Consider the following 13,330-nt stretch of genomic DNA (forward strand, 5'->3'; position numbering starts at 1 on the left):
TTGCTGAAAGCTGGCTACTGGCTACTGATTGTAAAATATCACGCTGGCATGCAGTGAAAACAACGAATGGGACTGCAAATAAATCACGAGATAATTGAGATGAAAGGTTTGGACAGGCACATCGCTTGTGTGAACATTGGAAAAGGGCTTCAAACCGGAGAGAGCCGAACGCCAAAAGATGGGGATTTTATCATTCATTCACTACACTGGGATTTATGCATTAGCATTCTCAAAACCCACGCCACCTCGTTTAGTTTACAAGATACACAAATGTATACGAGTTGAAATCTGATGTCGCACATTTTATTTGATGTCAAAGGACACAATCAGTCGAGCGAGGCTAAAAATATATGTTGTTGCCGATCAAGAGGAGACAAAACGTGATCTCTAGTCGGCATATGGATGTCCACTTTCACTTTCAACACCACAGGAGATAAAAACGCGTCTTGTCACCTCGACTTCGAAATCATTATGACAACAAAATAGCCGTTTGTTTCCTCGTTCTTCTAATGTAGGCTACAGGTACTATATAGTTACTGGAAATGTGAAATAGAGACGGGGATATCTGCCGAGAACAAGTGGATCAAATAATATCCATCTGAGGGAAGTGCAAACATGATTGCAGTTGTGTGAAGTGAATTACGAAGCAGCCAACTCATAAGCAAGGGGGGGGGGGGAATCGCACATATGATAAAGCCCCTTAGAAGTGGAGAGAACTGAATGCAAGGAAGGGAATCTGGCTAATTACAGAAGACGACGAAATTTAATTCGCACATAATCTCGAAGCCAATGTCTGTCTAATTTAGTTCAATGCCCGTTTTCGGCAGAACCACTAGAGGCCGCTATAAAGTTGTTTATATCTGTGTGTTTATGTCAAAGTTGCATAGGATATCTTTAAGAAAGGGGATGCACATAAAAATAGTGCGACATGACCAATGTAAGTGGGGCCTTGGCTGGAATATACAAGTCTGTAGGGGACCTTACCAGGGTAAAGTTTGGGAACCCCCTGTACTAGACTACCACCTGTGCTTACTGCCCAAGGAGAGTAGAGACAGGAGAGCTTACTGACGTCATCACAGCGTAGTACGAAATGATGGCGAGGGGAGTACAGAAATGATATTCTTCTTCTACGGTCAGTACTAGAAGCATCAGGGAAGCATGCAATGCCACTTCCGCAAGGGTCGGAGTGTGGAACAGGTCATAGGACAGTGTGAATGTTTGTCAGATGTCTGATGACCAACAGCTGCAGTTGATTTGGCCACAAACTGAACACTGACAACCGGATATCCTCTTTCGGCACATTTTCGTGGAGTTTCCGGATTTTCCGGAGTACGGAAATTGTATCCATCGCACCCACTGACCAATGACCATGGGCAAGGGAGTTAATTTTCCATCCACTCGTGTCCGTACTACACCGTGGCCAATGCATTTTCCCCCGAGAGATTGTTCTTCTGTGTCGAGTTTCTTTGTTACTGCCTATAGCTTACCTTCTGGAGACTCGACGTTGAGGCCCGAGGAGCGGCTGGAGCCTAGTGCGGAGTCCCTCTCGGGAAGCGGCCCCAGCGTGGACATGGACTGGGATATGCCGCGCTGCAGGCTGGAGGACTTGTGCCCAAACAGAGACTTCAGCTTGTTCTTCTTCTTCTTGGGTGTGGAGGAGGTGATGGACCCGGTGATGGAGTCCGCGTCACCCTCGCCCTCGCTGTCTGTCACCACCTGTAACAGGTTCAGGGTACAGTTATGGGAAAGAGTCAGTGGTTTCCCTATACATGGGTTCACAGTGTTTGTAAATACGATGTGTGAGGAGGGGCAAGACACTGGCAGCCAACCATGTGAGCTAATTTTTTGACAGAGAGTGGTTTCCAACAATCAGAGGTTGAGTTGTGCACAGATAGTTCCACGCAGTCAGGTTAAAACAAACAATTAGAACCCATGTAGTATATGCACATCATGAATAAAAAATATATACTGTATATAAACATCTCGCCCAGCCATCTTGGACCATGAGCACTAGGCAAGCTAGAGGAAAACTTGTGACCTACTTATGTGGCAAAATAATACTGTGAACAAAAGCACAGGCACACAGAGTCAGTCACCCATCCTTATACCCTCATCCATGGATAAAGTGCCTCTTGGAGTTTAAATCCGGTCACCAATGTGAGAATAGGCATAAAGTGCTCTTTAGCTAAATGCCTAATCTCACATTGGTGACCGGATTTAAATCCCAAAGTCACGTCTCTCAGAGGTAAATTGAGAATATCACAAATTAAGTTTAAAAATATATATATACATATATATTTTTTGCAGGATATTAACTTTCCTTAATGTGGAGTTCACTATGGCGAGAGAAACTTTCAAACAAGAAATCTCAGTTTTCTACTTTAAGAAGTGAACACATTCCAAAGGCCACAGATTCTTCAGATATAACGGGATTGCCATTCGTGAGTAAGGCATAATTGTAAAGTTTAGAATCTGCACTCTCAGAACCTAAGGGCTTGGAAGCGGGGTGGAACGGAAGTGATTTCCAGTGTCTGGTTACATCGCTCAAAGGACCGTAATAACCATTTTCTTATACCTAAAACAAAATCTTAAAATCATTACAGTATAGAAGCATCATGTAATGTAAATGTAGTACCTGGGTGAAAGAGGGCACCACCGCGGATGCAGAGTCGGACAACCCTTCCTTCTTCTTGCCCCGAAGCTTGTCCTTCAGCTTGCCCATGCGGGAGCGGCTCTTCTCCGGTCCCGACAGGTCGAACATGCTGGCCGTCATGTTGTTCTTCATGAACTGGATGTCCAGCAGCACCTCGCCACGGTCCTTGTCTGGCTTGCCACTCTTGTCCAGCAGCTTGAACCATCTGTGTGGAGTGGACAGCGAGAAAAACCCATGTGTTGATTAGGGCAGTGTTTCTCAACAGGGGTGCCGCAGAAAAGTGGCTGGTAAAAAAATATGTAATATACCGTAATACATATTTGTCTAAATTGTTAATGCTACTCAGTGGAATCTTTCATCTGCCATTTATGTAAATATAGGTCGCCCCAGTCAGCGGCAACTTCGAACGTAGGTCATGTGACGTCTCCAAATGTGTTAATTTTCAAAGCTTTTGTGGTATTGGATGCGATGCCATGTTACGGCTTGTTGGTCAGGGGTGCCTTGAAATTTTTCATGAATTGAAAGGGTGCCTCGTCTAAAAAAAGGTTGAGAAACACTGGATTAGGGTGATGATATAGCCTACATTGGTCTAAATTAGCACCAGCCAACCGGCTTAATGCTGGGGAAATTTCAGTTTGGTTGATAGAAAAAAAACAACTTACTATAGCCACTTTGACCCATTACTGAGTGTATGTTTGGCTAGTAAACTTTACTAGTGGTGAAAAAATAATAATTTACAGCCAGTACATGATGATATGCATGGGTCATTCAAGATTTTGTTTTAGTACCAGATGTCAGGGTGGTGCAACCACAGCTAATTTCACTATTTTCTGGATGAAATGTTTTTTTTTTACTGGGTCAACTAAGTAGCAAAGTGTAGTGGAAGGCGCTCACATCCAACAGGAAAGCATTAGTGCGTGCCAAATCAATAACTGTCGTATATAGAAGCGGGGAAGGATCTGCACACTACTTGCAAAAGACTTAATTTATTGGTAGCAATGTTTCGATCATAGATCTTCTTCAGGCATCTTACAAAGGTTCAAAAACAGTCAGAAGAAACAGAGTAGGCCTGCACAGCTAAGTAGCATAGCTAAGTAGCATACATTAATTGCTCATACGTTAATTACCGATTATTCATTAAGTTATGGGCATTAGTGCATAGGGTTGTACCACCTGACGTCTGCAAAAAAAAAACCCAAAAAACGTCAATGATCTATATACTTCAACGTTTTCTCCCAGCACTTCATTGTTACGTCGGCCACCTTGACAAAAAGCAGAATTTCCTAACCACAATGCATCAAACTGGCAAAGTGCGCATGCCCACTGCCTAGCAAAAATCTTACTGCTTCGTCACGAACGAGCCTATTGATTCTGCGGGGAACACTGTACTGTATGTTCAATGTCCTTAAATGTGCAGGAAATGGTCAAAAAAGGTACTATGCTGCTCATTGAAACTGGGCTGCCTATTGCCAAATTTGATCTTTACATGAAAGTTTATTAAGTAATAAACAAATATTTTCTAGTATGGTCCAAGCACAGTCATTTTTGCAGCTAGAAATGGCTATTTTTGGAAATTCAAAATGGCGGACCATGGAGAAGATCCCCCTTTTCATGTATGAAAAGTGCAATTTTTCCAGTCATAATGAATACTTAGAATTTGATGCTGGTGGTAAGTATTCAGGAAAAAGGTAACATTAGAGAATGGGCAGCATGAATTCTGGAAATAAACAACTAAAAATCTCACAGTGTCCCTTTAAGGACTGAAGTAAGCCCATCTCTCTACTTCACTTTACGCAACTACTTAGCCTGACAACAACCTCCTAGTGAGGCAACCTCTTCGGCGTTGCTACTCTCGCAGAGCTTTGAAAGACGATGGCTAATCAGGCAACAACTACTTTTGCCAATTAGTTGTAACTTAAGAGAAATCAATCTTCAAAAGCCCTGTACATTTACACAGAGCCTAGCCTACATATATGGACATGTAATGTGCACATTGTGTGCGCATATCTTTAATTGCCTGGGTGTGGGTCAATCTAATCATGTATCTCTATTCTGTCCAAACACAAAGAAAGGATCAGACTATACAAACATATTGTGTAGCCGGGGAGAAACAAGAACAGGCCCATAGTGAAGGGTGGACATAACAGATGTAGGCTACGGTAGCCTAATTACGGCCGAACATTGTAGCCCAATTAAGGCCCATTCAATGTAAATGCAAGACCTCACATCATGCCAGAGAGCCATACAATAAGAACGAACACATAATGGACAGCAAGATGTTTCTGGGAAGCGTAAAGGGCTTGAATAAAATAACGGATATTAGCTTTAGGTTTTTCAACTGAATGAAAATGAATACGTGCTTTTGAACAAAAGAGTGACATGGACAAGCCAATCAAACACATTGCACAAAACACACACACACACAAAACACAAAACACACACACACACACACACACACACACACACACACACACACACACACACACACACACACACACACACACACACACACACACACACACACACACACACACACACACACACACACACACACACACACACACACTTGCATAACATCTTTTGATGAAGTGCTCCATACAAATGCAAGAATGTACTGGATGCATGTTTTCCTGGCATTAGCGATCTTATAATATATAAAATAGGATTCATGCAAATCAAGCACAAAAGAGCCCTGAGCTTATGTTGTTACTGGGTTAATTAGAAATTCCCCACATTTTTTCCTCCAATCAGCCTGCAGTAATCCTATTCCAGTGGTTCTCAAACTTTTTTGTGTGAAGTATCACCAGAGAAAATATTGAGCTCTCTGAGTACCACCTTGACAACCAACATTAGAATATCGCAGTAATTAGGCCTTCCATATTCACTTTTGCCAGTCAATACAGGAGAGGTTCATAATGGCATCAAGAGCTACGGTCACATTCAGTGCAAGTTTGTTTTTAAATTTCTTGCTTGCCTAGTATTATTCTGCATTATTTTTTCAGATTCATACAATTCAATATTACAAAAAAATGTGAGACCAAAGAGACATTTTCAACTGCAACAACTTGGTCAGCCTTCAAATCAATGTACAAAAAATGTATTCTTCCAAGTACCATCAGAGATGTCTCAAGTACCACCAGTGGTACACGTACCACAGTTTGAGCACCACTGTCCTATTCCATAGCTTTTCAGACAGTCTACGGCAGGGATGTCAAACTCAGACCCGGGGACCAAATCTGGCCCACAAGATCATTTCAAATGTGAATTACAGCTGGCCCAGTCCACATATGCCAAATAGCCATATAACGTGTGTCTCAGGAATATGATTGGCCATCTGTAATATCTCACGCTCAGGCAACAGAGAGGCACATTTGAACTACCATGTATAATTGGAATGATTGTTTGTGAGATTTCACTTCGAGTATAACAGACTCTGACATCATTCCAGATTTTAATTTTGGCCCCTGGGAGAATTTGAGTTTGACACCCTTGGTCTACGGCAGTGTTTCTCAAAGTGGGGCGCAATCCCCCCTGGGGGGCCCCCTGGGGGGGTAACAACCCCCCTGGGTTGTTACCATCTGGAACCATCTGGCATCGCAGGAGGGGCGTGTGACATCTGATTTTGGGCTTTTTCCACCCAAGGAAATTATTTCCTGTCTCTCCAAGCAATACATTTCAAGCCCTCATTAATATTATTTAATAAATTGTCATAAATTTGAATAGCATAGGAAATTAACACACATCTCTCTTTGTTTTATCTCACCAGTCACCTTTCCTTTGATTCTGCGCAGCGCAGCCCTTGTAAAATCAGTCTGCGCAAGTAGTGCTGTTGTTTGGGGGGGCTCAGAAACATCCAGACCCTCCAAAGGCGGGAATAATGGGGAAAGTTTGAGAACCACTGCTATACGGCGAGGGTGCCCTGCTGCCCTCCTTTCCTCCTCTCCTCTCAAGAGTCATGTTCACCCCAAAGTGCCATTTCACCAAAACCTTGATTTTGACTTTGACAAATTCCAAACAAAGAGATGGAGCTAGAGAGTATTATTTTGGGCATTACGGCACCATTACGAGCAGTATTCCACCATTATAACGATTACACTGACAGTACAGTCTTGCTTGCTTGCTAATGCACAATAATAACAAAAGATGAACGAAATTCACACAGAGGTTTTAGCACAATGCTCATAACTTTTCTCACGTTGCCCAGACCACTGGGCTCCTCCGTAAAATATGCTGAACCTTCACAGCCAATAAAAATCTAAAAAATAAAATTAAATAAGTCTGATAAATGAATTTAACTGTCCGACGGCAGGGAAATAGTTTTATGAAAAGCAGAGTTTTAAGAAAAGCATTTTACAATTGAATTATGGTTCATATATGTCACTTTAGATATCTTTAGGATGTGCTTCAAAGTACATACAACACAGCTCTTATGAATCCCAGAACCTTTCCCCAGTGGTTTTGACAGCCAGTGTGTGCGGCATCCTATACCCCGTCCTCCTTCCCTAATGCGGGCCGGCCTCACAAATCTCTGCACCAGACGTCTGAGAAGATTTCCCAGAAAATGCTGGCCTAGTGTGAGTCACGCGAGTGAAACAATGCCAACCATGAAGAGCCCCATTCTACACAATGAGGCCTACCTGGCACAATCCCCCTGGGCTGTGATCACACACTACCTTTTGTTTGTTTGTTTGTTTGTTATTTAGGAACAAGTATTAACGGCATAAAATGCTTTCATTGGTATACTTGGGAAGATGTAGGTCTAATTTAACCTGGTTCTCACGCCATGGTTGTTACCAACCATCTGGAACATTGTCAATCGCTTAGCTCTGGAAAGGCGTGGGTGTGTTCAAAACAGCTCGAACCTGATTGGAGAATTCACGTGGCTTTTTTTTTAATCAGTACTAATTCAACCACTGACTTGTATATACCCCGCCCCACGATCCCGCCCCATGATTCTGATTGGACAGGCTGTGAAATATCTGATTCCTTTGGGCTCGTCTAAGATTTCCAGACCCAAGTGCGAGCTCACGAAGTTTAACGAAGATGCACGAAGCACGAAGGGTCTGCATGAGAGCCAGGCTAGGTCTAATGGACAGAGAGTTGGCATTCAGAAGGGTCGCAGGTTCGAATTAGGGATGCACCGATACACATTTTTTCACTTCCGATCCGATCCCGATATCCAAATTTAGATATCTGCCGATACCGATACTATTCCGATTCAATACCAAAATCATATATATTCATGGTTTTCAACTTGAGGTAGGCCCAAACACTATTTGGTCAGAAAAGGGAGTCAGAAGAACAGGAAACCAATTAATAGGCAAAAAGTAATGAGTAAAAAAGTAACAATCCCATCCTGACAACCAATATGCAAGTGTTATGATTTCAAATTAACATTGCACCTGACTCAATGTCTGTATCAGGAAAATTCCGATATTTTGGGAAAATTTAGATCCGATCCGATCTCTGAAATATGTTGATATCTGAACCCAATACCGATACAGATATCCCATCCCTAGTTTGAATCCTATGTCAGCAGGAATGTGAATGGCAGTAAAATAACCAAAAACTCTTATCTGTGATCAGAGGGACCAAAAGGGCTACATCCTGTTGTACCTAAATAACTGGAGAAAAGCGTCAACTAATTGGAATTTTATGGGTCATTCCGTGCCAAATGAGATGTCGTGCCCAACCGCCAAGAATTTAATGAAACTTAAATTAAAAGCATTGCTTTTCTAATGCCAGGTGCAATGCTCCAGTTCTAACTCATCACTAAAAAGGCATACCAAGTTTTTATGGAAAGCTCTGACAGTCAGATCGAAAGTGTCCGATTTGACACGGAATGACCACTAGTGATGTGTAGGGACACTGAAAATCATACATGAAACACTCTAATGATGATAATAATGTAAGGAGGATCTGAATCAAAAACCATAATTACAATCATACACAATTCTGGCCTACAGTACAAAGGCAAAGGGCAGTCGCTACAATTTTTTTGTCAAAATTATGTTTAGACTGAAAATGGTCTTCATTACATCTTCTTTATCTTGTGACAAACCCATATGGTCCAACTCGCTTTAGAGCAGGGGTTCCCAACCTTTTTCACTTTGGGGCCCACTCGAAATTGTCAAAAAGGTTCGGGACCCACCTCTGACCCAATGAAGAATAAAACTCAAATAAATCAACAGCAACACGCACCAAAATATGATTATTATTTTCGGAAAATGATTTCAAGGCCCACTTGGATTACCTTCAGGGCCCACCAGTGGGCCCCGGACCATAGGTTGGGAACCATTGCTTTAGAGATACAGTATTCAATACCAAGGCTTTGAAGGCATTGTTCTCAGTTTCAATGTTGGTGTAGTTACTGCTCTTTGCCTTTGTAGGGCAGCATAGATGAATGGATTCTTGTGGAAACATTCCAAGTAGAGATGCACCGCATCCTGATTTTTAGGATCCTGCCGGATACCGGATCCACTGCTTAAGATCCTGCCGGATCCGGAACCGGATACCGGATCCTACAAAAGGGTTGAAACACATAGCCAACTCGCACACCTGGGCCCTTTTTATTACGTTGGCGCAAACTATTTTTAAGACTCATTGGATTACTGCCACACTGCCTTCAACGGCCACTTCCAAAGGGCTTCCACTCCATGCAGTGATTGGGGTTGCGAAAGACTGACTGAAAAGCCTAGGCTACGTAAAAAATAGAGATGCCCCAGATCTAGATTTTTAGGTTACTGCCGGATACCGGATCCACTGCTTAAGATCCTGCTAGATCCGGATAGTCTGAAAAACCCTATTATCCTGCGTGATCCGGAACCGGATCTTGGATCCTGCACATCTCTAATTCCAAGCCCTGCTTTTAAGATGTGTGTCATTAGAAACAAACACAGCCATATTTCACCCTCTATGTTGTAGAGCAGGGTTATGCCGTGTCCAGACCAAGAGCGAACTACGCTGCCTGGTAGCGTGGGTAGCAGAAGAAGTTTCGCCTTGAATTCGCTGTACTCGCTCGAGACGCAGCATTGACATGTTTGATTCAGCTAATCACATAACGGCTCTGGCTTGACAGCCTGGGACATTCGGAGATATGAACGTTCCGATTGGTTTTCGCCGAACAGCGTCAGAGCGAATTCGCCTGCGATTAGATTTAGTTTAATCGTCAAAATTCGCTCTGGTAGCGCAAGAAGCTTCGCTCCTGGCGAATTCGCTTTGGTAGCGCAGGTCGCGTGCCCCCATAGAGAAATAATTACTTCCGTCGCTTCATTCGCTCCGTTCGCTCCTGGTCTGTACACGGCATTTCCCAAAGTGGGGTGCGCGCACCCCTGGGGGTGCGTGGCCTGCCCGAAGGGGTGCAAGAGCTGAATTGAGTAATGGTGGATATGTGAGTTTTTATCCAGCGTTGATGAACATTAAGTCTTTTTTAATTGTATGCTGGAAGGGTCCATCTGAAGTGTAGTTTAGCTCCTAGACTATTGGAAAAGAGGATTCCCCAAAACGACTGTGCATAATGTGCAGTGAATGCGCAGTGAATCCATGCTTGCGTGGCCATCAGCACACCAAAATATTCGCTTAGGGGGTGCGCGAACCACATTGAAATGTATAAGGGGGTGCGCGAACCACATTGAAATGTATAAGGGGGTGCGCAGGGGACAAAGTTTGGGAACCGCTGTTGTAGAGTAAACAGACCCAGGAGTCGGCTGGCTGCAGTTTAACCTTCTGTGGTGTTGTGCTCTCTGCGTGTAGAGAGAGAGAGAGAGAGAGAGAAAGAGAAAGAGAGAGAGAGAGAGAGAGAGAGAGAGAGAGAGAGAGAGAGAGAGAGAGAGAGAGAGAGAGAGAGAGAGAGAGAGAGAGAGAGAGAGAGAAAGACAGAAAGAGAGAGAGCGAGAGAGAAAGACAGAAAGAGAGAGAGAGAGAGAGAGAGAGAGAGAGAGAGAGAGAGAGAGAAAGAGCGAGAGAGAGAGAGAAAGAGCGAGCGAGAGAGAGAGAGAGAGAAAGAGCGAGAGAGAGAGAGAAAGAGCGAGCGAGAGAGAGAGAGAAATGAACAACACAGCAGGTCACAGGTTATCTCCCTCAGTGCATTTTTGAGGTCAGTCACATGCGCTGACTAGAGTTTGTAGTTAACACAGCAGCAGCAATGCCCACACACACAAATATGCAGACAATGTGGCTCAATGTGGAGACTCCATGCCAAAGTCCAGTCCAGACACACACAAGGACACACAGGCAGGTGTGTGTGTGTGTGTGTGTGTGTGTGTGTGTGTGTGTGTGTGTGTGTGTGTGTGTGTGTGTGTGTGTGTGTGTGTGTGTCGTGTGTGTCGTGTGTGTCGTGTGTGTGTGTCGTGTGTGTGTGTGTCGTGTGTGTGTGTGTCGTGTGTGTGTGTGTGTGTTTGTGCAGGTAATGCTCAAAAATACTTGGCATTCTTTTGTGGATAATAACCTGTAATGCATAACCCAGCCTCTCGTAAGTGGCTTTTACAGACCCAATTCAGTCAGTTCAAATGAATAACAGGAACAGCTCCGTGAACAGTTTGACCTGTTCTGCATGTAAAGTGATCTCAAAAGGAAACACGAGACCAGAGGTGATGGTGCGGACACTATACAGTACTTTGTACACAGCGACAGACACACACACAAGCGCACACACACGCACACACACACACACGCACACACAGTCGCGCGCACACAGTCGCGCGCACACGCACGCACGCACGCACGCACGCACACACACACACACACACACACACACACACACACACACACCTTCCTTTTAGCCGTCTAAAAAGCACACCCCACAGCAAATCTTCTGACCTGAGGAAACAAAGCTGCTAGCTGCTGCACATCCTCCTCTCACAAAAAAACAACACCAGGAAAGTGCTGAGCTCATCACAAAGTAGCAACGGAGGCCTTTAGACTCAACACGGAGGCATGCGAGACAATGGAGGCAACAGCTGCTTCCCTGCTTGCCTGGCTGCCTTAGCCTGATTATCATGGACTTTCAAATCTCTTCGAGACTTGGTCTGACCGAGAGCATAACAATTAACATTTCCCAAACGGCATGGTTGACCCGCCTCCCTTGGTTTGCTACTGGTTGTTTGCTTCCCGACAAAAGTTCTCGGAGTTCCTGATTTTTTTGGGAGCTCAGAAACGCTATTTGTATTGCTGCTGGCCTGACTAGGAGCAATGCTAAAGGTGTTACGTCACCATGAAGGGCGCGGCCTGGCTATGGCTGCCTGCCCCTTTCATTCCTGCCTGCCTGTCCTCCCGTGCCTGCCTGTTATCCTCGGGGAAGCTTAAGAATGCTACACAGACACGTGAGCAGCAGCAGCAAGGCTCAGGAGTTCAGGAGTTCATGTACATCTACTGAAGGTATATCAATCCTAGCCTGATTATCATCGTCTTTCAAATATCTTCGAGACTTGGTCTGACCAAGAGCATAACAATTAACATTTCCCAAAACGGCCTCCCTTGGTTTGCTAATGATTGTTTGCTTCCCAACAAAGTGGGAGGAGTTCCTGGTTTTTGCGGGAGCTCAGAAAGTACTTGCATTGCTCTTGACCTGACCGGTAGCAATGCTGAAGCCGTTGTGTCAGTAGGAGGGCACGGCCTGGCTATATCCATCCATCTCTACTATGGCCACAGAAAAAATATCAGACCAGAGAAACAAGTGCACACGAGAGAAATAAGGACAGGCCCATAGTGATGGTGGAGAATTTTGGTAATTACTTATCCGGTGATGGACACATAATCACGTGTCCATGCACTGGGAAGGCCCATTCAAAGTGAATGGCAGCTCGCTCAACAACCTAGAGAGCAGTCAGAGCTCAAGCAAAGAATCTTCCATTTGAGAAAGATCATTCAAACTCATATCAGCCCACCCGATGCAAAGGAGTGTGCTCAAGTTTGGTCTCATAAAGGGGGCGTTGTCCCCTCCTCCTCCTTCTTCCCTTTCTGTGGTGTTTGGTGGCGGCTTGCACAAGATGTGCGTTAACTTACAACCCTCTACAGCGCTAAGGGAACTCCATTTATTCTCATTCTTAAGTCTCCAAAGGTCTCCTAACCCAAGGTCTTCTAAAGGGGCGTTCACCTGACATCATTATGGATCCAGGAAAAGAATGGGCTTGATGCATCTTACTCCAATAGAAGATTATTTGGCCTGATTATCATCGACGTTCAAATCTCTTCCGAGACCTGGTCTGACCAAGAACATAACATTTAATATATATTTTTTGGGGGGCTTTTATGCCTTTAATTACTTTATTACAGGACAGTCGAAGATGGTGACAGGAAGCGAATGGGACATTGAGACGGGGGAGGATCGGGAAATGACCGCGGCCGGACTCGAACCGGGGTCCCCGGGGTTGGGCATGCAAGCCCAAATGTGGGGGGCTTAGTGCGCTGCGCCACAGCGCCCCCCCAAGAACATAACATTGATCATTTCCCAAACGGCATTGTTGACCGACCTCCCTTGGCTTGCTTATGGTTGTTTGCTTACCGACAAAGTGGGAGGAGATCCCGTATTTTCGGGAACTCAGAAAGTACTTGCATTGCTCTTGACCTGACTAGTTGCAACGCTGAAAGAGTTGCGTCACTAGGAGGGCACAGCCTGGCTAGTCCTCCCCTACCTGCTGGCTGTCCTCAGGGAAGCTCCAAAGAGCCACACAGACACAT

At 44.4% G+C, this 13,330-nt stretch overlaps 1 protein-coding gene across 2 annotated transcripts in view; it reads right to left on the reverse strand.

Annotated features, from left to right (window-relative positions):
• Positions 1 to 13,330, reverse strand: part of rab11fip1b (RAB11 family interacting protein 1 (class I) b) — a 51,106-nt gene that overhangs the window by 23,114 nt on the left and 14,662 nt on the right. For both annotated transcript variants that reach the window (XM_063210789.1, XM_063210788.1), the window contains exons 2-3: positions 2,636 to 2,858; positions 1,488 to 1,716 (exon numbers count right to left, since the gene is read on the reverse strand). In XM_063210789.1, the coding sequence (XP_063066859.1) occupies positions 1,488 to 1,716; positions 2,636 to 2,858 (452 nt within the window). The remainder of the gene's footprint in view (positions 1 to 1,487; positions 1,717 to 2,635; positions 2,859 to 13,330) is intronic.

The sequence above is a fragment of the Engraulis encrasicolus genome, chromosome 11 (genome assembly GCF_034702125.1).
Source record: "Engraulis encrasicolus isolate BLACKSEA-1 chromosome 11, IST_EnEncr_1.0, whole genome shotgun sequence".
Lineage (NCBI taxonomy): Eukaryota > Metazoa > Chordata > Actinopteri > Clupeiformes > Engraulidae > Engraulis > Engraulis encrasicolus.